The sequence below is a fragment of the Melopsittacus undulatus genome, chromosome 4 (assembly GCF_012275295.1).
Source record: "Melopsittacus undulatus isolate bMelUnd1 chromosome 4, bMelUnd1.mat.Z, whole genome shotgun sequence".
Classification (NCBI taxonomy): domain Eukaryota; kingdom Metazoa; phylum Chordata; class Aves; order Psittaciformes; family Psittaculidae; genus Melopsittacus; species Melopsittacus undulatus.
This window is the reverse complement of record NC_047530.1, coordinates 1450564-1477206: the sequence shown is the minus strand read 5'-3', so window position 1 is coordinate 1477206 and position 26643 is coordinate 1450564. Positions and strand designations below refer to the sequence as shown.

Genomic DNA, 26643 nt, shown 5'->3' with positions numbered 1-26643 from the left:
AGGGAAACGGCGGCGAAACGGGAGGGAAATGGCTCCTAACGGGAGAGAAACGGGTCCTAAGGGATTCAAAACAGCTCCTAATGGGAGGGAATCGACCCCTAAGGGGAAGGAAACGGGTCCTAACGGGTGGGAAACGGCCCCTAAAGGGAGCGAAACGGGAGGGGAACGGCTGCTAAGGGGAGGGAAATGGGTCCTAAGGGATGCAAAACAGCTCCTAATGGGAGGGAAACGGCCCCTAAAGGGTGCAAAACGGCTCTTAAAGGGAGCGAAACGGCTGCGAAACGGGACGAATCGGGACTTAACGGGTGGGAAACGGCCCCTAAGGGGAGGGAAACGGCTGCTAACAGGTGGGAAACAGCCCCTAAAGGGTGCAAAACGGCTCCTAAAGGGGAGGGAAACGGGTCCTAACAGGTGGAAAACGGCTCTTAAGGGGAGGGAAACAGCTGCTAACGGGTGGGGAACGGGAGCGAAACGGCCACTAAAGGGTGCAAAACAGCTCCTAAGGGGAGGAAAACGGCTCCTAACAGGCGGGCACCCCCATTACTGAGCATGCAACAGCCCCTCATGGGTGTGCAATGGTCCCTAATGGGCGTTCAACAGCCCCCAATGGGTGTGCAACACCAGTACTGGGTGTACTCACGAACAGGTGACAGCCCCTAAGGGGTGAGCAATGCCCCCCAATGACATGTGACAATCCCTAAAGGGTGTTCCAACAGCTCCTAATGGGTGTGCAAGGACCCCTAACAGGTGTGTAACAGCCCCAATGGGTGGGCAACAGCTCCTGAGCGGCAGGCAACCCATTAGAGGGTGTGCAACAGCCCCTAACAGCTGTGCAACAATCACTAATAGGCAGGCAACAGTCCCCAATGGGTGTGGAACCCCGTTACCAGGTGTGTAATCCCCCTCCGGGTGTCCAAGCCCTATTCTGGGTGTGTAACCCCCTCCCCAGCCTTGCACACAGAGCCATGGTGTGTACACCCTGTTCCAGCTCACAACCCCATCATCAGGTGTACAACCCCCTGACAGGGTGTACAACACCCCCCCCATTCCACAGCCGGGATGTGCCACCAGCCACATGTTCCCTCGTACCAGGCTCTGAGGGTGTTGTGCCCCCTTCCATGGATGCTGGAGCCTGGGAACACCAATGGTGGGATCGATCCCACCTCTGCCCCCAGCTCCCGTCACCCCCCCAGTGAGTGACCCCAGCCCAGGGTGGCTGTAGGCAAGCCGGGTGACACAGGTACAGCCGCTCCTTCGCCAGCGGGTGACAGCTCCGGTTGTTGCCATCGCAGCAGGGAATTCCCTGTTGGAAGAGCCTCAGAACAGGTCCAAGGCTGGGAAAAGGCTCTGGATGTAACCATGGGCAGCAGGAGGGGATTGCTCCCAGTGGATTTACCAGCAACACCAACACCACCACCACTTGAGGTGAAAGACACACACAGGCACCAGCGCCTGTGCGGACAGCAGGGACACGGTGACAGCATCCGAGTGATGAGAGCAGGGAACAGGAGGGATGGGGAACGGTGACGCCGGTGACAAACACCCCTCACATCCTCTGAGCTCTGATTGACTTTAAAAAACTGTATATAGAAATCACCCCTCGCTTGGAATTGTTGCCTGCGGAGCCTGACGTTGGCTTCTCCCCATGGATGCTCCAGCGTCAGCGGAACCTCCTCTCCTCCCACACGTAGCGCTTCCCTACGGGCACCTTCCGGAAGAACAACGTGTTCCCTCGGCTCATGTTGCCCTACAAGAGGGAGGTGAATGGGGCTGGGTGAGGTAGAGCTGCTCCGGTTCCATGCGGTGGTATCCACATGGATGTGCCCCATGGATGTGCCCCATGGATGGGCAGGGATCCGGTGCTGGACACTCACCTCCCTGCGCAGTTGGCTCCAGCAATCCAGCCAGGATGAGTAGGTGGGGGCGTAGGGAAGGAGACCCCCAGCGAGGCTGTGGAAGGGGAGAGACCCATAGGGTTCAATGAGGCTTGGGGCTGGGGCCACAACAGCCCCATGGAAGGCTCCAGGCTTGGGAAGCTGCTCATGGCAAAGGAGCTGATGGAGCCGAGCAGGACCCAAGGAGCCCCCAGCATCCTGGCCTGCACCAGCACCAGTGCAGGAACAGGGCAGGGATCAGGCCCCTGTGCTGGGCACTGGGGAGGCTGCAGCTCCAATCCTGTGCTCAGCTCTGGGCCCCTCACTGCAAGAGAGACCTTGAGGGGCTGGATGGGGCCAGAGAAGGGCAATGGAGCTGGAGCAGGGCCTGGAGCACAAGAGATGGGGAAGGGCTGAGGGAGCTGCGGGTTCAGATGGAGAAGAGAAGGCTCAGGGGGGACCTGATGGCTCCCTCCAAGTGCCTGAGAGGAGGATGGAGCCAGGAGGGGCTGAGCTCTGCTCCCAAGGAACAAGGGATGGGACAAGAGGAAACAGCCTCAAGCTGCACCAGGGCAGGTTTAGATGGAGCTGAGGAACAATTCCTGCCCCACAGGGTGCTCAGCATTGGAACAGGCTGCCCAGGGCAGGGCTGCAGGCACCGGCCCTGCAGGGGTTCACCCCCCTCAGTGCTATGGGTTAGGGGTGGCCTTGGCAGGGCTGGGAATGGTTGCACTGGATGACTGCAGCTCTCCCCACAAGGAATCAGCCCCACACTGTCTGCACCAGCTCCACCACCCAGCATTGCTGGAGTCAGTTTGGGAGCTGATCCAGGACACAGGGACACGGTTCCCCCCTCCAGAGCCCCTCAGAGTGGGGGTTCACTCACCCGCAGTCATTGACAGCCATCAGGTTGGAGACGAGGACGAAGGGGTAGGTCAGCATGCTAGCGAAGAACTGCAAAGCACAGAGGGGCTGGTGGGCAGCAGCTCCAGTGGGAATCTGCCCCTTTCCTTCCATGTGGGGTGATGCAGCTCCCAGAAATCCACAGGGATCCCCCCAGGCTCCATACGGAGCCCATAGGGGTGCAGGGTGATGGACATCCTCCATGGAGCATCCGGAGCCTGGCTCTGCCCTTCCAACCCACAACCACAGGACAAGGGGGGGTACAGGAACACCTCATTCCCTTAGGAAAAGGGGATTCCATTCCCCCCACCCTCCCTGCAGGAAGGCAGCGTTACCCCCATGCACACATTGTACTCACTCCAGTGATTGCCTGGGAGTAGCTCTTCATCTCAGCCATGGTTGAGACCTGCAGGAGGAGGAAAAGCTCCTTTAACCCAATGGGGCTGCATTGGTGGCACCCCAAAAGAGGCTCCTTTAACCCAATGGGGCTGCATTGGTGCCACCCCAAAAGAGGCCCCTTCAACCCAATGGGGCTGCATTGGTGCCACCCCAAAAGAGGCCCCTTTAACCCAATGGGGCTGCATTGGTGCCACCCCACAAGAGGCCCCTTTAACCCAATGGGGCTGCATTGATGCCACCCCAAAAGAGGCTCCTTCAACCCAATGGGGCTGCATTGGTGCCACCCCACAAGAGGCCCCTGTCCCCCCCAGCCCTCCCCAAGGGGGGCACGGAGCCCGTACCCCGTTCTCCAGCGCGTACGTGTTGATGAGGTAGGCCAGCATGTTACAGAGCCAGAGCGAGAGGATGTCCCCGAGCAGCCGGGGGATGAGGCCACTGCAAGAGAGGAAGGAGCAGGAATGGGAGCCTGGAATGGGCCTGGATCCAGGGAAGAGCCTGGAGCAGCCGGGGGGAGCCAGAGCTCCTGGAATGGGGATGATGGGATGAGATGGGTGCAAAGGGACCTGAAGCATCCCCATTGGTGTCCAGGGAAGGGTCACGATCCCTTTAACAAGGGGAAGGATGGAAACCCACAGTGCCCAGCAGTATCCGAGGGCCCTAAAGCATCCCCATTGGTGTCCAGGGAAGGGTGATGATCCCTTTAACAACCCAGAGCATCGGGTGTCACCCCAGAGGGTGGCTGTGAGGTGGGGGGGGATGGAAACCCACCGTGCCCAGCAGCATCCGAGGGCCCTGAAGCATCCCCATTGGTGTCCAGGGAAGGGTTAGGATCCCTTTAACAAGGGGAAGGATGGAAACCCACAGTGCCCAGCAGCATCCGAGGGCCCCGGAGCCCAATGGGAGAGGTCAGAGCTGAGGCTGGAGCAGGGAACACCCCCATGGATGTGGGGAGCATCACCCACATCCCCCCCATCCCCATGGGCATCACTCACGCAAAGAAGCCCAGGATCCCTTCTTCCCGGTAGATGGTGGCGAAGGCGCTTAGTGTCCCACTGGGAGACAGAGCAGAGGGGGGGACATGGGTGGGGGGACCCCATGGGTGGGTGCGCAGCACCCATGGCAGAGCTCCCCATAGCAGAACCCCCCCCATACCTGTACTTGGTCTCGCGGCCGATGAACTGCACCATGCAGCGAAGGGTGATGACTGCAGGCAGAGAGGGGCAGGGGGGTCAGGGGGGGCACAGGGTTACCCCAATGACAGCACCCATCACCCGGCGGGGGGGGCACAGGGACACCCCAATGACAACACCCATCACCCGGCTGGGGGGGGCACAGGGGTACCCCAATGACAGCACCCATCACCCGATGGGGGGGGCACAGGGGTACCCCAATGACAGCACCCATCACCCCGCGGGGGGGGCACAGGGACACCCCAATGACAGCACCCATCACCCGGAGGGGGGGGCACAGGGGTACCCCAATGACAACACCCATCACCCGGCTGGGGGGGGGGGCACAGGGATACCCCAATGACAGCACCCATCACCCGGCGGGGGGGTCACAGGGATACCCCAATGACAACACCCATCACCCGACAGGGGGGGGCACAGGGATACCCCAGTGACAGCACCCATCACCCAACGGGGGGGGCACAGGGATACCCCAATGACAGCACCCATCACCCGGCTGGGGGGGGCACAGGGATACAACAGGGACAGCACCCATCACCCAACGGGGGGGGCACAGGGATACCCCAATGACAGCACCCATCACCCGGCTGGGGGGGCACAGGGATACCCCAATGACAGCACCCATCACCCGGCTGGGGGGGGCACAGGGGTACCCCAATGACAGCACCCATCACCCGGAGGGGGGGCACCTACCATGGAAGGGGTGGGTGATGAGGGTGGCAGCAGAGCGAGCGACCATCTCTCGGGAGGTCTGGGGAGAAAGGGGGGTCAGGGACACGCATGGAGCCCCCCTGCCCCCCCCCCAACCCAGTACCCTCCTCATCCTCACCTCCTTCAGCACCTGCTCCAGTGATGACACCGGCTCCTTCTTGCTGGCTCCAGGCTGGGGAGGGAAAGAGGCATCAGGGAGGGAACAGACCCCCAGGAGGCACCGGTCCCCCCCCCCCAGCACCCCATGGAAGGGTCCAGTTCCCCCATGGAAGAGCCCAATTCTCCATGGAAGAGCCCAATTCCCCATGGAAGGGCCAATTCCCCATGGAAGAGCCCAGTTCCACATGGAAGGGCCCAATTCCCCCATGGAAGGGTCCAGTTCCCCATGGAAGGGCCCAGTTCCCCCATGGAAGGGCCCAATTCCCCTTGGAAGGGCCCAGTTTCCCATGGAAGAGCCCCCTGAGCTTTTCCCTTGTGGCTGGGATGCTCTGACTGCAGCCATGGGGCACAGGGGATGGAAGGAAGGGGGGACTGGAGGAGAAGGAGAGGATGAAGGGATGGAGGGAAAGGAGGAATTAGAGTGGAAGAAAAGGAAGAAAGGATGGAGGAGAAAAGGAAGTTTATAATAATGGAGGAAAAGAAGGGATTGGAATATAATGAGGGGAAGAAGGGATAGAGAGGAAAGAGAAGAATGAATAGAGGGAAATAAGGGATTAGAATGGGAGAAGAGAAAGAAGGGATGGAAAGGAAGAAGAAGAAGAAGAGATTGGAATAGGAGAAGGGGAAAAAGGGATAGGGAAGAAAGAGAAGGGATACAGGGAAACAAGGGATTGCAGTGAGTGGGGGGAAAGAAGAGATGGAGAGGAAGAAGAAGGAGGAATAGAGAGGAAGAAGAGGGAGGAATAGAGAGGAAGAAGAAGGAGGGATAGAGAGGAAGGAGGGATGGGAACACTGGAGGGGAATGGGGATCCCTCAGGATCAGCATCCCTGCACCTACCGCAGCTTCCTCAGCCTCCTGGTACTGCTGCAGAGCAAAGGACAGGATGAGCGCAGGCCCCGGGGCCAGCCCAGCCCCGGTGCCCCCGGTGCCCCCCCCGGTACCTGCAGCACTTTGCCGTGCACCACGGTGCCGATGGCGCTGGAGCAGAGCCGAGGGACGAGGCCTTTGAAGAGCCCTGCTCTGCCGTCCACCTTCACAATGTGCTTGGCTATGGAAGGGGGGGTTAGAGACCGTTCTTACCGGTACACCCCCGTTCTTACCGGTACACCCCCGTTCTTACCGGTAACCCCCCCTGCTCTTACCGGTACCACCTCCCGTTCTTACCGGTTCCCCCCCCCGTTCTCACCGGTACCACCCCCGTTCTTACCGGTACCCCCCCCGTTCTTACCGGTACCCCCCCCCGTTCTCACCGGTACCCCCCCCCCGTTCTTACCGGTACCCCCCCCCCCGTTCTTACCGGTACTCCCCCCGTTTTTACCGGTACCGTCCCCCGTTCTTACCGGTACACCCACCCGTTACCGGTACTCCCCCCGTTCTTACCGGTACCACCCCCCATTCTCACCGGTACCCACCCCGTTCTTATCGGTACCCCCCCCGGTTCTTACCGGTACCGCCCCCCGGTGTCACCGGTAACACCGGTACCGGCACTCACCATAGGAGAACAGCCCCGGGAGCTGGTAGACCTGGCGGCCGAAGATGTTCCTGCCCAGGGTGGGCGGCAGCGGCTCGTACCCGACCTGCGGGGGGGAACGGGGCCTGCAGCCGGTACCGGGCACCGGGACCCCATTGTACCCCCCCCTTCTCCGGTTCCGGTTCCCGGTCGCCGATTCCGGTTCCCGATTCCGGTTCCAGATTCCGGTTCCCGGTTCCGGTTCCCGGTTCCGGATTCCGATTCCCGGTTCCCAGTTCCGGTTCCCGGTTCCGGTTCCCAATTCCGGTTCCCTATTCCCGATTCCGGTTCCCGGTTCCGGTTGTCCCTTACCTGCACCAACACCTTCACGTACATGAGCGGCTGTGACAGCACCGTGAGCCCCGAGCCCAGCAGCACCTGCGAGGCCGCGTCCGCCATGGTGCCGCCGGCCTCACGGCACCGAAGGACACCGCCGCCGCCGCCGCTTCCGCTTCCGTGCCCACGCCCCGGTACTTCCGGCGGAGCGCACGAGCGCCGCTTCCGGTCGGGACGGGGGCACGGTGAGGTGTTGCCATGGCAACGGGGCCTACAGGCAAGCTACAGGCCTTGAGGCGTCGCCATAGCAACGGGGCTTAAAGGAGGGCTACAGGCCTTGAGGTGTCGCCATGGCAACGGGGGGGGGGGTGAGGGTGTCACCGTGTAACGAGGCCTACAGGCCTTGAGGCGTCGCCATGGCAACGGGGGGGGGGGTGAGGGTGTCACCGTGGTAATGGGGCCTACAGGCAAGCTACAGGCCTTGAGGCATCACCATGGCAACGGGGGGGTAGAGGGTGTCGTCGTGGTAACGGGGCCTAAAAGAGGGCTACAGGCCTTGAGGTGTCACCATGGCAACGGGGGGGGTGAGGGTGTAACTGTGGTAACAGGGCCTAAAGGAGGGCTACAGGCCTTGAGGTGTTGCCATTGCAATGGGGAGGGGGGGGGTGTCACCGTGGTAACGGCGCCTACAGGCGGGCTACAGTCCTTGAGTTGTCTCCATGGCAACGGGGGGGGGGTGAGGGTGTCCTGGCCCGGCGGCTCCGCAGCCGCTTCCTCCTGCACTGCTCCGGCTGCAGGGGGAGCAGGGCCGTGAGGAGCCCGCAGGAGGGGGGGCAGGGCCCGGGCTCAGGCACTGAGGACTGACCGGGAGCTGCTGAACCAGGAGTGAGTCGGACATGGAGCTGTTGGAGCTGCTGGTGCTGAGGGGAGGGGGAGGAGGAGCGTGGTCAGCCGGAACCGGCTCCAACACCGGCACCAGCACTGGCACCTGCACTGGCTCCAAAACTGGCACCACCACCAGCACCAACACCATCACTGGCACCAGCACCGGCACCAACACCGGCAGCAGCACCAACACCATCACCGGCATCACCATCACCGACTTCATGACCAGCATCATCACCATCACCAGCCCCATCACCAGACCATCACTGGCACCAGCACCATCACCAACACCATCACCAGCACCAACACTGTCACCAGCACCAGCCAGGCTGTACCTGGACTCAAGCTCAGAAGCAGCCACATCGCTCCAGCTGCCACCCACCCCCGGATCACATCCCAGCCGCTGCCACAGGAGCTCATCCAGCTCCGCCAGGCACTGCTGGAGCTGTAGGACACAGCCGGAGTCACCCCAGCTGCCGGTGGCACCGGGAGCACCGCGGTTGCTGCAGTTCAACCCCACCTTGGTGGGGTTGGGGTCGCACAGGTCCAGCAGGGAGTCACACAGATGGGCGCCCAGTACCATGAGGTCCCACACGGTGAAGTGGGATCTGCTCCCACCTGCAGGGACACAAAGGGGACACCGGACACGCGGCAGCTCCACAACCCGGGGGCCATTAAGCCCCATGGCACCGACACCGTCACCCCCGGACCCTCACCCAACGTGGAGCCACCGAAAGCCACCTCCAGGGTGTAGCTGTTGGAGACCCCCAAGCACCACATCACCACCCAGCCTGTCCCTGCTTTGCTCTTCTGCACCTTGAATTTGCAGCTGGGGAAGGAGAACTGGGGCCAGCCCCATGGTGAGCGCCCCATTCCCGGCCCTACAGGGACATGGTGGTGGCCTTCAGCACCCGCTGTCACCACAAACACCGCGCCCCATTGCCCCTCACCTTGTCAGGGGTGTTCTTGCTGAACATCAAGGGGAAGATGCGCTGGTGCAGCCAGAGCCCAGCACCGGCGCTGCCACCGTCACAGCCATACATGAAGATGTTGTTCTTCCAGCTGTGCCAATGGAAGTCGCAGTACAGCACCACCTCCCACTCCACCAACACCCTGTGCACACCAGGATGTGACCATCACCACCATAGGAGGACCAACACCATCCCCTCCCCACAACACCCCTCACCTCTCAACCATAGCCCACAGGTGCCACACTCCAGGGAAGTCTCCAGGCCTCACCATTCCATAAGCCCTGTTGGGATCCCAGCTGGACAGGGAGCATTGGGAATTCCCCACCACCACCCATCGGGGTTGAGCATTGGCACCACCATGAACACAAAGAGGCACCACAGGAGCCGTGTGTCGGTGCTGAGCAGGAAGTCGAGGCAGCCGCATGGGTGCCGAGCTGCCGGTGATGGTCAGCACGTACACGGTGTTGCCAGCCAGGCTGTGGCACAGCGCCCGCACTGTGCAGTACCACAACTGCACCGGGTCACCCATGAGGGCCCGCAGGTCCGTGTAGGTGTAGGAGTGGGTGAAGAAGGTGTCACCATCGTGGGGGAAGCGCATGGACCAGGAGAGGTGGAAAGCAGCCGGTTCCCGGTCACCGGCACCGCGGTAGTACCAGACGTCGGTGCCAACACGGCACCAGCCGATGCCGCAGCTTTGGGCGTCCTGCTGGGAGTAGAGCAGCGGCCTCATCCCCTCACCATAGAGGCTCTTGGCTTTGGCGAGGTTGGTGATGGTGAAGCAGTTACAGGGGCTCCCGGCGCGTGTTTTGGACGCGGAAGTAGAACCATTGGGTGTGTTTGGTGGTGAACAGGTCCAGCCTCAGCCGCAGCAGGTACTCATAGGGGCCACTGTGGGGTGGGCATGGGCCCCCCCTTGACCCCCAGCCCCTCTCTTACACCTTGATGGCTCTCTGCAGGTTGCCACTCTCAAAGTGGGACTCAAAGAGCAGTGTTGTGTCCTGGGGCCCCTCCAAGGGCGCTGCTGCAGAGGATGGGGGCCCTGGGGCCCCCCCAACGCGGGTGCCGTGGGGCACTGCCGAGAGGCCCAGGGATGGGTGCTTGGGGAGGCAGAGGGGGCACCCATGGGTGCTGCCTGCTCCCACTACCTGGGCTGCAGTTATAGACCACGGTGCCCTGCTGCTCGCTGAGGGTGGCCAGGGCCTGCTCCATGCTCGTGGGCTGGCAGAGGGGCTCCGGTTCAGGGGGGTCCCACTCTGGTGTGGGGGGGCACAGGATGGTGATGGGCACCATGGGCACAGCAGGGTCCGGTGGGGGGCACAGAGCAGGAGCTGCCCCTCACCAATGTGCTCCATGCTCTCCTGGATGACCTTGCACTCCACAGGCCAGCGGGGAGGGGGCAGGAGCCCCCCCATTGGGGGCACAGCAAAGAGACCCCATGGCTCCCCCAGGGCCCCCCGGTGCTGCAGTGAGGGGCTCAATGGGCCCCAGGGGGCTGCAGGAGGACCTAGGGGGGGGGCCCAGTGGCAGGTTGGGGTGGGGACACCCCTGACACCCCCCACACCCCAAAGCAGGGGCAGCTTCAGTGCAGGGGGGGGGTCCCCACTCACAGCTCAGCTCCTGGCCAGGACCCCACCGGTGGCCAGGATTGGTGCTGCCCGTGCTGAGCACCTCAGTGGGATGCTGCTCTGTGGGGTCTGCCGAGGACATGGGGCTCTTGTGTGCACCCATCTTGTGGCCTTGGGGGGAGCAACGCTGCAGCCCCTCACTTGGGGGGCAGGAGAGGACAATGGGGCAGCCACAGCCCCATCTTCCTACCTTGGAAGTAGCCGTAGTAGCTCAAGTGGTGATGCATGAAGCTGTCGTAGGGGTCAGGGAGCAGCCCCCCCCCAAACCCCCCTGGTTCCCCCTCCTTGGGCTGCATTGTGGCAAGAACGGTGCCAGCAGTGCCGGGAGCTGGGACGCGGTCGCTGAGCGACCGGAGGCACTGGGAGAGGACTGGGAGGTGCTGGGACAGGAGCCAAAGGGATTTAGTGTTCCTGGCCAGCACCGTGACAGTGTCCCAACAGCGTCACCCTGAGCAACACCAACCCCAACCCCCCCCCTTCACCCAGCCAGCACATCCCAAACTACTACAGTTTATTGGACAATGGGCATGGGAAGGGTTTGGAACTGTACATCTGTAAAAAAGGAAGGAAAAGGGATGGGAATGCCAAAGGCTCCGGAGCCCTCATGTGCTCGATGCGGTTTTCCTCCGCTTGAGCCGCGCTCGCCAGTCCTCGGGCAGCGCCTCGAAGTTGGCGTTCCTCTCTGCCATGCCACTGTGGGACAGAGAGGGGTGTCAGCACCCCATTGCCCCCCTCTGGGGTCACAGATGGGGGTCCCGGTGTGCAGGGGGTGAGGAAGCATCCCTCAACCGCAGGGCAGCACATACCTCATGAGCTGCTGCTGCTTCCACTCCTCGATGCGGCGCTGGGCTGTGGTCTCCCGGTCCTCCTCGCTGGAGCTGGAATTCTCCTCCTCATCCAGCTCCCGTTGGATGCTCTGCCACTTCTTCACCAGCGACGGCATCTTCGTCTTGCCCTTCTTGCCCTGTGCCGGACACACAATGAGCCGTGGTGGGAGGTTGGTGGGGAAGGGACCATAGGCACCGGAACGGCACCGGAATGGCACCGGAGGACGCGCTCACCTTCTCCTTCCGCCCCTTCCTCGGCTTCTCCTTGTCCGGTGGTGGCGGTGGGGCCTTGGGGACAGGCGGAGGGGGGGTCTGGGGAGGCGGTGGTGGTGGTGGCTGCTCGGTGGTGCCGGTGCTGGTGTTGGCAGCAGGCAGTGCCCCTCGCACCGGTGCCGGCTGCACAGCCGCCGCGGCCAGGCTGACGGAGGTGGCACAGTCGGAGTAGCTCATGAGAGCCGGTGCGGCTGGCGCGGTGACGCTCATGTACCCCGGCTGCAGCCCCATTGGGGTGGGCTGGGGGCCCGGCCCCATGCGGAGGTTGGGGCGACCCTGGAGCTCGCCCTGCAGGCGCTGGCGGGGCCTGAGCGAGGCCAGGGGCACCGGTGAGGGCTGGTACTTGCTGGTGGGCATCAGGGGCTGGCTGTAGAGCACGGGGCAGCTGCCGATGGTGGCCGTGCGCTGCATCAGCGCCGGAGCCATCTCCACTGCTTTCCTCTTCTGTGGCTTCACAGACAGCAGTGGCACCGGGCTGGGTTCAGCGGCAGCCTGGAGGGGAGCAGGGGGTCAGGGACACAGCCATGGGGCCATGAACCAGCACTGCCCCATAGCCCCGTGGGGCAGCACACACCTGGGTGCTGCTGGTGGCAGCCGGGCGCGGGAGAGGCTTCAGGGGAGCATCCTCCTCTGTGCCCGGGGCAGGCGGCTCCTCGCCCCCCTCATCTTCCATCTCCACTTCCTGGATCTCTCCATCCTCTCCCGGTGGTGGTGGTGGTGGTGGAGGGGGTGGTGGAGGTGAGTCCGGTGGTGGTGGAGGCGGTGGAGGCATTTCCAAAGGCAAAGGAGGCTGGAGGACCGGGACGGAAGACTGAAGCAGAGTCCAAAATGGGGTGAGCGGCATGAGAGACGGAGCAGGAACTTGGCCTGAGAAGGAGTCTTTACAAAGGGAGCCTGAAGAATACACATTGACACAGGCTTGAACACCCACGCTATGGAGCCTGCTCCTGCCTCCCTGCCAGGGCCCTGCAGCAGAGCTCAGGCCATGGGCTCGATGTCGCCTTCCCCAGCTAAGCCTAAATCCAACGGGACAACGTGGATGCTTCACTGAAGCCACCACGAGGTGACACAGACGGATCCCTACCCCCTTAGTGCTCGGTGTGGCCCCACAACACCCGCTCTGGGGCTCAGACACCCCTCATTCCGGCTGTACCTGCGGGGCGCTCGGCAGCATCCTCGGCGCGCTCTCCCTTGTCCTTTGGGGGTGCTTTAGGAGGACTGGCGTTGGCTTTCCCATCGGACGTCCGCTGTCCTTCCTCTTCGTCCTCCCCGTCGGGGAACTCCCATTGGGACTCTCCTGAGCGCTCGTTAACATAGAAATAGCGTCTATGCTCCCTAAATCACAAGAAACAGAAGGAAACCTTTAGCCTCCCTTCCCAGCCACCGACACTCACTCCGAGGCGGGCCTGCCCGCACCCTCTCGCATGGATCCAGCCCCCTCTGTGCTCTGCAGCGGGGCTGCCACCATTCCCAAAGCAACTTTAGAGAGGAGCTTTCACTATGTGCTGTCTGCCTGAAGGTCGCCCCTGAACCGCCCCCCCCCTTCTCCCCACTGCGAGGGAAGGGAAGGGCTGCGAGGAGCAGCGGAGCGACCCCCTCGGCTGGAGGAGGCACCGGGGGGGGAACAGCCCCGATGGAGAGGAGAGGCTGCCCCCCCTACCCCGTGGTGCGCGGAGGAGGCGGCTTTATAGGGTGTCAACCCAACACAGTGAATGCTAGAGAGAGGGAGCGGATCTGGGAGCTGAAAAACAAAAGAGCAAACATTTCAAAACAAAGGAAAAGCAATTCCATCCAGAAAAACCAACAAATCAAAGAGGACAAAGAAATGTTTGGGTCTGACCTGCTGGCAGGAGACACAAATCCTGTCCTTCCATCCGGCGCGGAGGGGACGTTTGTCCTTGGGTAGAGCTGTTGGTCAGAAGAGGTGATCCAGACATCCTGCAAAGTTCACAGAGCTCTCGCATGCGCGACCCCCCAGGCCCGCCCTCCAACAGCGCCTTCCACTCGGGAGAGGGACCACGAGCTCTGTCCGGTCAGGGAATCAGCTCCGTCTCCGAGCGCTCCGCTTGGGATCCTCCGGCCTGGGCGCTTGCCTCAAAGCCCACAACGTGAGGTGTTGCTCTGCCTGCCCAGCATTGCTAACACAGACGCTTGCTCTCAAAGTGTCCGAGAGGGGGACGGCGTCGTCGGGTGGTGATGGTCACAAATCATGTCTGAGATGTCAGAGATGAAAGGTGAGAAAGGGAGGAGAGCTCGTACCTGTCCCAGTGGCAGGACCAGCCTTTAGGGGTGGCGTTTATTTCGTATTGTTTTAGCTGTTCGGCTGCGTCTTGGAGTTTGCGTTTGAGGTAGTTTCCATTGAGAGCACCTTCTCGCCAGTCTGCAATGCGGGTCTGGAGGGCAAGAACCGGGAGGGGGGGGGGAAAGGTGTTGGACATCTGGCTGCAAACACCCCCTCACACACACCGGACTCGAGGTTCAGGAGGCTCCCGTACAGGGGGAGCAGGAGGAAGCCGCTGCCTCCATGCTAAGCCATGCTCTTCCCCCCCACACATGGAGGGAGGGAAGGAAGGAGGAAGGCAGGACGTGGGCACACAGCCCCTGGGATCACCGGGCAGGATTTGATCCGCTTCGGAACAGGCCGGAGCGAGCGAGGGGCCAAGGCTTGGTTACCTCTGTCTGCAACAGCAACATGTGGAAGTTGGAGATGGATTGTCTGTTGATGCCCAGGAACTCCAGTTTGTTGGTCAGAGTGTTTGCCAGCTCTCCGATCTGGAACTGCCGGGGGGAAAGGGGGCAGAGTCAAGAGCCATCCCCCCCATAGGGGCACCGGGTGCCCGCAGCCCCACGGCTCGCTCCAGGCCATCCCGGCTAACGGGATCTGGGATGTGGGTCCCGGTCAGCCCCGCTCCCTCCTGCGCCCCAGGGATGGGAGCTCTGCTGTAGCTGAGGGAGGCGCCAGGGAATCCTGGCTGCTCCATGTGGATCTCGTCCCAAAGGAGGGGAATAGGCTCTGGAGTTAACATCAGGAAGAGCTACATGGAATCCAACTGCTTCCCAAAGGAAATGGGCTGGGATATTATGTCAGGATTCACTCCTGAGCACAGACAGGATCTCCATTAGAGATTCAGTCCCACAGTGACAGCCATTGCTCAACCGCAGCATCCAGCAGGAGCAGAATCCCAGTGTGGGCACTGCACTGGGACAGGGGGATCCCCACATCCATCCCCCAGCTGAGGGGCAGCATGGAAGCGGCTCTAAGCCAGGAATGGGGACACCAGCAAGGGGTATCCCAATGGGAATGCTCTAAAAATGTTGTCTTCCCTTCACTCTGCAGCAGAGGCTTTAGCAGATGCCTGAGGCAGGGAAATGAATTCATTCCCATGTTAACTATGGAGAAGCCAGGGGATATCCCAGTGCTGAGGGTGAGCTGGCAGAGGAGGCCCTGGTGGATCCCTGCAAACCAGAGATTACCCCAAAGTGATGAAGCCAAAGGATTACCCAAGGAGACAGCATTCCTCCACCGGCTCCAATGGGATGCTGTGTGGGAAGTGCCACACTGCACTGCCCATCCCAAAGCACTGGGGATGGCTTGAAAGGCTCCAGGGCCAGTGAGCCTGGTTCTGCTGGGGACTTTTGGACCTCATTTTACTTAAAATACAGTTAAAAACATCCTCAAGGCCCATGAGGATGCTGCTGTGCTGGGGCAGGGGCATCACTGCGCAGCTCTCCTTGAGTTATTACATAGGAGAGATGCAGCTCCCAGTGCCTAAAGGGGCTGCCGGAAACCTGGAGAGGGGCTTGGGACAAGGGATGTAGGGACAGGCCAAGGGGAATGGCTTGAACCTGCCCAAGAGAGGGGAGACTGAGCTGAGCTCTGAGGCAGAAGCTGTTCCCTGTGAGGGTGCTGAGGCGCTGGCACAGGGTGCCCAGAGAAGCTGTGGCTGCCCCATCCCTGGCAGTGCTCAAGGCCAGGTTGGACACAGGGGCTTGGAGCAGCTGCTCCAGTGGAAGGGGTTGGGATTGGAGCTGGAGGAGCTTTAAGCTCCCTTCCAACCCAAAGCATTCCATGGTTGTAGGAATCTGCCAGGAAACCCTTTCCTTCCACACTGTAGGAATAATGAAGTGGCAGGAACAGAGGGCAGGCAGGAGGCTGGATTTTGACTTCCCATCAAGGAACCACCCAGCACAGGTTGGTGCCCACGTCTGCTATGAGAAGGACACTTGGGAGCCAAACTGAACAGAGGTAATGAGTGAGCAGGGAACTCAAAGGTCTCCCTGCCAGCTCCATGTGTCCCTGCCACAGCTCAGGGCATCGCTCAGCCACAGCCACAAGGAGCAAACCAAGGCTGGGAAGTGCAAACTGGCAGCAGATGCTGCAGGAACAGCCAGTCTGGAGCTAACAACAACTTCACAAGTGCCCCTGGGAGGAAGGGAAGAGCAACAGGTACCAGCAGCCTCCAGAAACAGAGAGATTACGGACGAGGAGTCTTCAGCCTGGGAACGGGACGTGCCACCGACTGTAACATGGTTATTGGTGAAAAGAGAGTCAAGACAAACACGTCCCCCTCTGTCACAAGACCTCAGGCTCGGAACCCCCCCACAGCCCCCCTTGGAATCCATGTAATGCCTTTCCAAGCCTTTGCTGCTGGCTCCTGGTAGGATATCGGCATGGGGGATGCCAGCCCAATGCTGCACGGCTGCTCTCCCAGCAGGATCTAACCCTGGGATATGAGGTTTAGAGCTTCCACAGGGATCCAGAAGCCATCCCCACTGGCAGAAGCCACCACCCCAAGCTCAAGTGTCCCCATGGCCTCCCCTGGGCAGAGGCAGCCAAAGGAGCCAGCGTGTCCCTCCATGCTGCTGCTGACACGGATCTCCACGTGTCCATACCTTGAGGTCCTGCTCCTCCTCTTCCACTTTGGGTGGCCCCTGGGTTTTGGCTTTCTCCTGGGGCTCCTCAGGCTCTGGTTCTTTGTCTGGAATGGCATCGGTTGTTTCCATGCTGGCTGCTGCAGGAGAAGAAAGGAGAGGTTGGTTCTCACACCAGCACACAGCAACTGGAGACACTGGGCCAGGGAGCTGGAAAGGGCAGGGAAGGAGCCTCCTTTCCTATAGGAGCCAGGGACAAGAGCCTGGGGTTAAAAGGGAGAGAGGGTCATTGCCTCTGGGGTTTGGTGTGGTCCTTCCAGGGGGAGGAGGAGGAGCCTGGAGTTGAAGGAAGCATGAAGGGAGCTGCTCACCAGGTGAGCACGGGGCTTTCATCAAGAGGAATTACCAGGTATTAGGTAAGTTTAGGTGGCACAATGCAAGGTTCTGCCTCTATAGCCTGGGAGGGTGGCTGTGACCAATGCACTGCCCAAGTGCCACATTCCAGCAGTGAGGGACTCCTAAAGCCCTCAGGGTTAAAATCCCCAATTCCCAGTGTGTTCCAGAGCTCAAAGAGCAGAGAGGTCCCTTAATCCCCACAGCAGCAGGGAGCTCAGCCATAAATGGCTTATTTTGGAGTAAGAACTCCCTGTTCCCTTGCTGAGTGGGAAACCAGCTCCAGGGATGTGCTGCAGGAGGCACAGGGAATGCCATCCAATGAAAACACCCCTCCGAGCTGACCTCGTGCCAGGCCTGATCCTGGATCTGAAGGGATCTCTGCTTGAAGCAGGCACTCCTTAGGGCCACACCAGTCCCATACTGGGGCAGGCTCCATCTCCCACTTCAGCTCTGGGCACTTGTGGAGAAGCTTTACTGGAAGCAGGAGTTGTTTCCCTCCAGCTGTGCTATGGGGCAGGGAGCTGGACCAAAGCCTCATGCTGGGGAGAGACCAGCACATCCAGAGCCACAGGCACAGGCTGTGTCCTCAAGTGCTGCCACCAGTGTATGCTGGGGTGGAGAGCAGGAGGGTTGGTACAGGCAGCAAAGGGCAGGGTGCAGCAGAGCACTACAACTGTCATGCAGTGACTTCCTTTCCCTAAGGCAATACGTTTCTATGACAATCCCACTGCACGTGTTTGATGAGAGCCCAAAAGAGCAGGGACAGCAGAGCACCACCAGGAGCATGAGGGGGTGTTGTTGCTCAAGTGGTAGAGCTGACACCCCCCAGGATCCAGCAGCCTCACATTAACTGGTCCTCCTCCCAGTGAGGTTCTGGCTCCATGACAAAGCACTGAGTACAGGCCCTCTCCTCCCCACTTTCCCCACAGAAGCACTGGATTCAGGCACTCTCCACCCATGCTCTTTGATGGGATGAAGGACAGAACCTGGTGGTGCCCATCCCGGCTCCTCCACGTGCCACAGAGGCTCCAGGACACCCCCTTTGGGAGAGAGCTGTAGCCCATCCAACCCCCCTGCTCCCAAGGCAGTTTTCCCATTACCTGCTTCTCCCGGTTCTGGGCTTTCCCGGCCTGTTTTGCTGGAGCCCCGACTGGCAGATTCGGGGCTGGCAGCTCCCACAAAGAGCTTCCATTTGCCCCGTTTGGAGGCCAGCCTCCGGGCTGGATCCTGCGAGGCCGACTGGCTCCCGTCGGACAAGGGGCTGGAGCCGGACACGCTGCCATCGCCCTCCTCCAGGGCACGGAGCTCTGCCTGTGGGGAACACACAGAGCATCAGCTTCCTCCTGAGGAGCAGCCATGGGGAAAGGCCTCATTCCCAGGATAAAGCCTTGCTCCTCACCTTCTTCCTCTCCAGCACCATCTCCAGCTCGAGGGTGTCCTGCTCCTCCTCCTCCTCAGCGCTCTCCCCTGACTGCACCACACTGCACAGCTCCTCCTGCACCGTGTCCTCCAGGGGATCCCTGCTGGGCTCCGGCTCTTCCGGAGCCACCGGAGCCTCTTCTGCTTTCACCTCCTCTTCCGGAGGTGGCTCCACTTCCTCTTTGCAGATCACCTTCCTCCTCCATCGCTCCTCTTCCTCCTTCACCACATCGGGCACCAGCGGGGCCAGGAGGGCTGCAGCCACCCCCTTCTTCTCCTCCTCGCTGTTGGAGAGGGCCTGAACACCCTCATTCACCTCCTGCAGGGCAAACCCCACAGTGAGCTTCCAGCAGCCCCACAGCCCACAGAGGAAGGAGCCCGTGTTGATGGGGCTCCTCTTTTCAGCTGCCACCCCCCACGGGGCAAGGCCAAAGGGCATCTACAAGCCCTGTGGCCACCAGACCCTGGTGCTGCTCACATCTGACTGACCTTCTTTACCTCCCGCTTGGTGATGGGGGTCCCCCGGCCGACCCCCTTCTCCTGGGGGTACACCTCAGCTGCTGCTACAAAGCCACCATTGGCGCCTGCCACGGTGCTGCTGAGGAAGAGGAGAGGGTGTGAAGGGCAGGAATAGGGATGACACCCCCACAAGTCCCCCCCACAGGGTCTGGGGGGTCACCAACCTGTGTTGGTAGTGCTGCAGGCCCTGGACCTGTGTGGCCAGGTACTGTGGCAGCTCCCAGGTCACCTCGTTGCTCTGGGTGTTCCAGTAGTAGTAGCAGCCAGTGTTCTCATCCCACACCTCCTGCCAGTCACCCATCTCCAGCTCCCCCACTGCCAGGGACAAAGCCAGGATGTGACCCACAGCACAACACCGACCCCATCAGCTCCCTGGGAGGGGATCCTGCCCCTCTGCCCTGTGAGACCCCACTGGGTGCAGCGCTGGTGTCCCCAGCATAAAGAGGACATGGAGTTGTTGGAGGGAGGCCATGAGGATGCTCAGGGGCAGATGCTCATGGCTCAGGAGCCATGAGGATGCTCTCAGGCTGAGAACACTGGGGCTGCACAGAGACCTCAGAGAAGCTTCCAGTGTCTGAACGGGGCTACAAGGATACTGCAGAGGGACTCTTCATCAGGGACTGGAATGATGGGACAAGGGGTGATGGGTTCAAACTGAAACAGGGGAGGGTTTAGGTTGGGGATAAGGCAGAAGCTGTTCCCTGGGAGGGTGCTGAGGCGCTGGCACAGGGTGCCCAGAGAAGCTGTGGCTGCCCCATCCCTGGCAGTGCTCAAGGCCAGGTTGGACACAGGGGCTTGGAGCAGCTGCTCCAGTGGAAGGGGTTGGGCTTGGAGCTGGAGGAGCTTTCAGGTTCCTTCCACCCCAACCCATTCTCTACTTCCATGCTTCTGTTGTCACCCCCCTTTCCCCAGTGACACCCACTTGCCTCCCCCCCCCAGCAGGGTCAGGCTCCCCATGGGGGGTGAGGGCCTTACCTCCAGCCAGGGAGCACTGGGTATCATACTGCCACTCCTGTGCAGGCACAGGCTCAGCACCATTGGCTGTGCCCGAGGCCTGGCCTGAGCCTGGCTCCTTTGGCTCTGGGCGTGGAGGTGTGGGGGGAAGCACAGAGGAGGAGGAGGCCGAGGCTGCAGTGGGCTCTGAAGGCTGTGGGGGAGCCGTGATAGCATCGATCTCCTGTGGAAACAACAGCCCCATATCAGCTCCTGATCCCAAAGGATCCCAATGGAGGTGAGAGTGGAGGCAAAGCAGAGCTCAGCATCCCGGAGCATGGAGCTGGACTCACCGCCAGGAAATTGGCCAAGGTGCTGTCGATATCAGAGGAATTGTTGCCATTGGCATCCACGGAACGGGAGGACTTCTCTGGGGTCTCCCCCTCCTCATCGTCACTGTCTGCATAGGCACCAAGCAGGCACAGGCCTCCTGGGGAAGGGAGAGAGAGGCATCCTCAGTGGCTCCTCTGCATTAAAGCATCCATAGGGATATATCCTGACCCCCAAAATGCAGCGGGAACAGCCTCCAGCCACACTGGGAATGGGAAATACATTCCTCGGGGGGTAAAAATCCCAACAATGGAACAAAACTGGGAGGAAAAAAGAATTCCCCTCTGCAGTGGAAAAGGATGGGGGGAAAATCATATCCTGCCTGCAAACCATGGAGGGGGAGAGACTGCTCCTCACATAACTGTGGTTTAAGTTGACACTGAGTTTAATGGGATGCTGGAGAGGGACTCTTCATCAGGGACTGGAGCAATAGGACAAGGGGTGATGGGTTCAGACTGAAACAGGAGGGATCCAGACTGGATGTAAGGCAGAAGCTGTTCCCTGGGAGGGTGCTGAGGCGCTGGCACAGGGTGCCCAGAGAAGCTGTGGCTGCCCCATCCCTGGCAGTGCTCAAGGCCAGGTTGGACACAGGGGCTTGGAGCAGCTGCTCCAGTGGAAGGGGTTGGGGTTGGAGCTGGAGGAGCTTTCAGGTCCCTTCCAACCCATATCAGGCTGGGATGCTGTGATTTAAGGATTAACAGCAGGTAAGAACAGCAATAGGTAAGGAAAACAGCATCACTTGTTATTCCCAGCAGGAAAAAACACTGGATGGAAAAATATCCCATTATCTGTATTTTTAAGGGAAAAAAACATCATTTAAAGAGTGGTTTTAACATCACACCATTCCCTTGAGAAACAGCAAAGTGGGGGGGGAAACCCCTGTTTTCCACCCTAAAATGGGGGGGATCACTCTATAGCATCCTGAATGGAGTTAAATGGGATCATTCCCCTAAACCTGTAAGAAATGGGGAAATGAGGTTAAGAAGTGACCCCCAATGCAATCAAAATGATGCTTATATACTAATAATAAGGTTTTTAGGAAGAGGTTAATTCAGTCTGTCATAAAACAAAGCAGTTAAAAGGGTACAAACACCCCCTCACCATAAACACCCCAAAACCCTCAAACCCCCCCAATTTACACCGAAAAACACTCTTTTCGATCAATAAACGCTGCCCCATCCCTAAAACCAACGTGAAAACACCTTTTTAAGCGGATTTTCACCTCATTTTACCTCACGAAACAACCATACCTGTGGGCTTAACGGCAGCGGGCGGGGGGGGCGGGTTGCGGGGGGGGTCCGTTATGGCTTCGGGTTCGTCTGGAACGGGGAGGAAGGGGTTAAAAGGGATTCAATGGGGACGGGGAAGGGGGGGGAAGGGGGGGAACGCGGAGGTCCCCCCCGCGTCCCCCCCCTTCCCCCCCCCCTTCCCCGGCCTTAGGCCTCGGCTCTGCGCGGAGGCCGCACCGAGGCCTGTAACAAAGCGCTACCCCCGTTTCCACCCCATAACCGCCCCAAAGACCCCGATTACCGGGTTCGGAACCGGACTCCGGTCCATCCGGTGCCGATGCAGCCGCAGGCTCGTCCCGACGGGGACCCGGAGGGGAGAGCTGAAGGATGGGCCGGCGGCACGGAGCCGAACGGGACTTCTTCCCCATGGCGGCGGCGCCTCAGGGAAGGAGGGAGGGGCGCACGCACGCACGGAATGCGGCGTGACGTAAGGGGCGGGGATTCGGAAGCTCCGCCCATTACGTTGGGGTTATAGGGGCAGGGCTATAGAGCTGTTCTTCCCCTATGGACAGTTTGGGTTTATAGAGACATCCTTGCCCCATAGACCCATCCGTGTCCTATAGACACATCTCTAACCCTATAGACCCGTCCCTGCCCCATAGACCCATCCATAACCCTATAGACACATCCCTAACCCTATAGACCTGTCCCTGCCCCATGGACCCATCCCTAACCCTATAGACCTGTCCCTGCCCCATAGACCCATCCATAACCCTATAGACACATCCCTAACCTTATAGACCTGTCCCTGCCCCATAGACCCATCCCTAACCCTATAGACCCATGCCTGCCCCATAGACCCATCCATAACCCTATAGACACATCCCTAACCCTATAAACCCATGCCTGCCCTACAGACCCATCCTTAACCCTATAGACACATCCCTAACCCTATAGACACATCCATAACCCTACAGACCCATGTCTGCCGTATAGAGCCATCCCTAACCCTATAGACCCATCCCCTTACCCTATAGCACCTTAGAGCACGGTGGTGACACCCTCAGCCCTCTACCCCAGTACCACCCCTGTGCCGTATGGGGCCCGCAGGGCTGTAGGTGCAGGACACAAACCTGTAGCAACACTTGGAGTTTATTATCCAAACCCACACCAAATAAATAACAACGAGAGGAGGGCACATGGTTGTGTGGGGCAATGGCTGCACCCCTGTACCCTGCTCATCACCCCACAAGGAACAGGGTGAGCGAGGTGACCCCCTCGATGGGGGCACAGAATGGGTGCAAACAGCACCAGGGGCTGAGCCAGGCCTAGGCTGTGGGGCTGGCTCTAGCTGCGGCGGTACAGGCGGTCCCGGGTGACAACGCTCACCTTCTGCTGGTAGTCCTCCATCTTCTCCGAGAGCTGCTGGTAGAGCTGGGGGACAGAGCAGGGGGTGAGGGCTCCCCCCTTGTCCTGATGGGAGCGGGGGACACCCTGGGATGCTCCATAGGGAAGGGGTCGGACTGACCTCGATGCTGTGGTGGTTGGTGGTGCTCTCCCGCAGCGCCTGTAGCAGTTGGTCGATGGCGGTGTAGGGCAGCCACACCATGGGGGCTGTGGCTGATAGTGGGAACTGGGGGGGAGAGGGAATGTTGGGATGTGATGGCAGCAGAAACGCTCCTCACCATGGGCACAGTGAGGAACAGCTCCTGGACACCAGGGTCTGAGTGCCCCATGTCCTGCCAGGGGCTTCCTTGCATCTAAGGGGGGTTTTCCACACCCGTTTGGTTTGTCCCCATGGAAGCACCGTCATGGGCACAACAGAGGCATGGAATGGGATGGGATGAAGGGAGCTTAAAGCTCCTCCAGTTCCAACCCCTTCCCATGGAGCAGCTGCTCCAAGCCCCTGTGTCCAACCTGGCCTTGAGCACTGCCAGGGATGGGGCAGCCACAGCTTCTCTGGGCACCCTGTGCCAGCGCCTCAGCACCCTCCCAGGGAACAGCTTCTGCCTCAGAGCTCAGCTCATCTCCCCTCTCTTGGGCAGGTTCAAGCCATTCCCCTTGGCCTGTCCCTACATCCCTTGTCCCAAGCCCCTCTCCAGCTTTCCTGCAGCCCCTTTAGGCACTGGAGCTGCTCTCAGCTCTCCCCTTCAGGAGCCTTCTCTTGTCCAGGCTGCCCCAGCCCAGCTCTCCCAGCCTGGCTCCAGAGCAGATGCAGCACCCAAGCCCGAGCAGGATGTGCCCCATGGAACACTCCACCACATCCCAAAGCCTCACCTCGATCCCAAAGTACCGGTGCCCTTTTCCCAGCACAGCATCTACATACTCCAGGACCAAATCCACTGCCTCCTCCAGCAGGTCATAGTTGAGATAGAGACGCAGCAGCTGCGCAGCATCCACCTCCTGTGGGCAAAGGGGGAAACACCAACAAGGGAATGCACCACGATGCTGAAAGAACCTGCTCTGAGCCTCAGGAAGAGGAGTCGGGAATGGGAATGGGAATGGGGACGGGAATGGGCTCCTTCCTGGAGCAGGGAATGGGAATGAAGTTCCAATGAATGGCAGCAGACAGGCTGTGCTGAGCAGTGTCCCCCATCCCTGTTGTCACCTTGTAGCTGTTGATGAGCCAGTTGGGCAGTGGGATCCCATGTGCCAGGAGCTTGTTGATGACACATCGATGGTACAGGCTGTTCTGAGATGGGTAACGCTCCAAATAGGATGAGAGCAGGCACCAGGCTTCATCTGTGGCACTGCAAGGGCAGTGTTTCCCCTTGGAACCTGTGCCAACAGCTCCCTGTCCCCTGGCCTGCTGCCCAAGGGCCATGAAGGGAGCAGGAGGACAGCACAGGACATGGATCTCCCCATATCCCAGCCCCACAGATCTGCTTTAAGGGGATTTATGGACCTGGGACCCTCTGGACCACAGAGAGCAGCTCTGGGAGCTCTTCTCTGCCCCCATACAAGGCCTTACCTGGACTCCTTGGTGGTAACCAGGGCAGAGAGCTGGTTTGCTGCTAACCACTCCCAGGCCTCTGCTTGTGCTGCTTCCCCTCCCAGCTGCAGCTTGATGCACCTGCAGGCAGAGCAATGCAAAGGGGGTGCTGTCCTCAGAGCCCCCCAACCACAGCTGCCTGCGTCCCCTATTCCCAAGCAGAGGCCATGACTGAGCTGGCTTGGCAGGGAAAGGTGGATATAAGGGTGATTTCCAAGTGTTGGAGAGGAATCCATGTTAGGAAGCTGTAGGGCTTGGGTAGGAGATGTCCTCCCTGCAGTCAGCCCCAGGTCACAGCAGAGCTTGCTGCAGAGAGGCAGAGGAGGAACCCTGGGGTTGAGATGGGGCATGAGAGCAAAGGGCCAGCACAGAGACCTGGCACAGGAGCCAGGGCTCCTTTGAGAGCTGCCCAGCAGCTTGGATGCATCTCCTGTGAGCAGCAGCAGGAGGTGCCATGAGCCAATGCACTGGGAAGGGCTCCAGGTACTGGTTGTGGTTGGGATCGCTGTGACCATCAGATGCCAGTTCTCACCTGAGACCAAGCACACATCTCTCCCATCCCAACCTGACCACCAAAACTCCCTTATCTTCACTTTAGACGTGTGAAAGAGCAAGTCCCACCCCAAAACCACTACACTGCCTGCTGCCATGTAGGCATTAGCAGCCATGGCAAGAAGACAGTGGGAACAGCATCAGCTTTTCCTGCTAGGGAGCTGCAGAATGCACCCTCTGAGCATCACGGAGCACATGTACATCACCTGGGATGGGGGGGAGAAGTCTGCTACCTACTTGAAGGTGAGTCCCTCGAAGATGGGTGTCAAGGGCAGCTTGAAGGTCTGGCACAGGGTGATGGCTGTGTCGAAGAGCCCGGCCCGCACCAGGAGAGCAACCGTTTCCTCAGGTGTGGAATTACCTGTGGGGAAAGCAGGATGGGGAACAAGGAGAACCAGGGCAGCATGAAGAGGACCAGGAAAACACCTCCTCCAGTTCAGCTGCAGGGCTATGGTAAGGGCCCAGTGTAGAACACCCTGCAGGGGTGCTCCTCAGTGCATGTCTTGAGGCTGTCTTGGCCTCCAGAGCATCTCCTGAGCCCTGGAGGGACTGCAATAAGCACAGTGAGCCATGGGGCCAGCCCTGGTGAGGCACAGGCTGGGGGAGGACATGGGCACCATAGCCTGGGTCCAGCTGAACTCATCAGCTGCCAGCACAGGCAGGGGGGCAGTGGCAGGAGGTGAGATGAAGCTCAGCTCGTGTCTCCATCACTGGGAAGCCATCTCCTACTCATACTTAAAGGGTAAAACCATGTGCATGCTGTGTAACTCATACAGAGAGTGGTAGCACACACTTAGAGGGTCAGGATGGGAGAGTTGCAGCTTTCTGCTCCCCAAAAGAGAACCATTTTGGCAAGCTAACAGTGTTGTGAAGCAGAATTGCCTAGGATAAGGATTGCAGCAAGTGGGTTTTCTAAGGCTTTCCAATCCTGTTTCCTCTGGGGGCAATTCCCATCCAGGTTCCCAAGCCTTTTTGTCCCAACTCACGAGCATAACCCCACGCTGCAAACCGAAGCATGGGGGAAGAGTTAAAGCTGGTTCTCGTGCTCTGCCGAACCCAGAGGCAAGGTCTCATAGCAGGGATGGGATCTGAAGGCTCCCTGGCTTCATCTCTGGCTCAGAAGCACATGGAGCTGGGACTGGAAGTGCTGGAACACCTCGGGGGAAGCAGAGGTGGCTGCAGTGTCCCCTTACCTGCCACAGCCGCCGTGGACTGGTCGTGCTGCACCAGTGTCAGGCGGATGTTGGAGAGCACACATTCCTTCTCCAGGTCCTCCAGCTCCAGGATCTCCACCTGGCGACTCGCTGGAACACATGGAATCTGTCAGCATTGACAGCAGGGCTCTGTGGGCATCCTGCTCAATGCCTGCAGGCTTCTGCCAGCCTTGGAGGAGTCATAGCAGGGGAAGCACTGAAGGAAGGGTCAGGTTCTGATGCCTGGGTCTGTGTCCATGGTGTAAGCCCTGCTCTGTTCCAGATGTGAGCTGGTGCCTGGATCAGCCCCTGCTCTGCTGCCAGGATCTGCTACAGAGCAGCTCAGTCAGAAAGAATGGGTTTAAAAATACCTGACCTGGAATTCTGCTCCACCACTGAGGATTGCAAAGGGAACCTGGCCCCAGCATCCTGAGCTGGGGCAGGCACAGAGCAGGCACTCACTGCAACACCAGCGTTGCCAAGGAACAAGGGCTTGAACAACCAGAAAGTGCCTCTCAAAGGCTTCTCCATTGGGTTTAATTAC

General features: G+C 60.1%; 4 protein-coding genes across 6 annotated transcripts in view; all 4 read right to left on the bottom strand.

The window, feature by feature from the left end:
- Positions 1-1556: 1556 nt before the first annotated feature.
- MTCH2 (mitochondrial carrier 2) lies at positions 1557-7203 on the bottom strand. Its single transcript, XM_034061561.1, has 13 exons — positions 7060-7203; positions 6730-6814; positions 6179-6285; positions 6075-6101; positions 5196-5249; positions 5060-5117; positions 4329-4380; positions 4169-4228; positions 3518-3611; positions 3136-3183; positions 2761-2828; positions 1875-1950; positions 1557-1747 (listed from the first exon to the last, which is right to left on the bottom strand). The coding sequence occupies exons 1-13, from the start codon at positions 7144-7146 to the stop codon at positions 1661-1663; spliced, it is 903 nt and encodes a 300-aa protein (XP_033917452.1). The 5' UTR covers positions 7147-7203; the 3' UTR covers positions 1557-1660.
- Positions 7160-10800, bottom strand: AGBL2 (AGBL carboxypeptidase 2). Its single transcript, XM_034062157.1, is given in 14 exon segments — positions 7160-7294; positions 7889-7943; positions 8244-8353; positions 8429-8526; positions 8625-8751; positions 8859-9021; positions 9095-9209; positions 9212-9309; positions 9311-9669; positions 9671-9767; positions 9816-9951; positions 10025-10132; positions 10219-10383; positions 10665-10800. Coding segments are annotated over 14 exon segments (1902 nt in total).
- Positions 10801-10998: 198 nt separating this feature from the next.
- FNBP4 (formin binding protein 4) lies at positions 10999-21813 on the bottom strand. 3 transcript variants are annotated; one of them, XM_034061467.1, is made up of 16 exons: positions 21664-21813; positions 21384-21452; positions 20097-20233; positions 19786-19987; positions 18975-19125; positions 18781-18889; positions 18272-18610; positions 17973-18183; positions 16498-16616; positions 14278-14382; positions 13864-13997; positions 12758-12939; positions 12179-12498; positions 11566-12096; positions 11311-11468; positions 10999-11197 (listed from the first exon to the last, which is right to left on the bottom strand). In XM_034061467.1, exons 1-16 carry the CDS (start codon positions 21788-21790, stop codon positions 11107-11109), a joined length of 2985 nt encoding a protein of 994 aa, XP_033917358.1. In that variant the 5' UTR covers positions 21791-21813; the 3' UTR covers positions 10999-11106. The 3 variants fall into 3 exon arrangements, with proteins under 3 accessions (XP_033917358.1, XP_033917360.1, XP_033917359.1); XM_034061469.1 differs by having other exon boundaries at positions 16498-16613; XM_034061468.1 differs by having other exon boundaries at positions 18781-18886.
- Positions 21814-22496: 683 nt separating this feature from the next.
- Positions 22497-26643, bottom strand: part of NUP160 (nucleoporin 160) — a 28342-nt gene continuing 24195 nt past the window's right edge. Inside the window, exons 29-35 of the mRNA XM_034061458.1 lie at positions 26100-26210; positions 25144-25267; positions 24334-24435; positions 23971-24112; positions 23640-23765; positions 22891-22995; positions 22497-22796 (exon numbers count right to left, since the gene is read on the bottom strand). Coding sequence (XP_033917349.1) covers positions 22710-22796; positions 22891-22995; positions 23640-23765; positions 23971-24112; positions 24334-24435; positions 25144-25267; positions 26100-26210 — 797 coding nt within the window. The 3' untranslated portion in view covers positions 22497-22709. The remainder of the gene's footprint in view (positions 22797-22890; positions 22996-23639; positions 23766-23970; positions 24113-24333; positions 24436-25143; positions 25268-26099; positions 26211-26643) is intronic.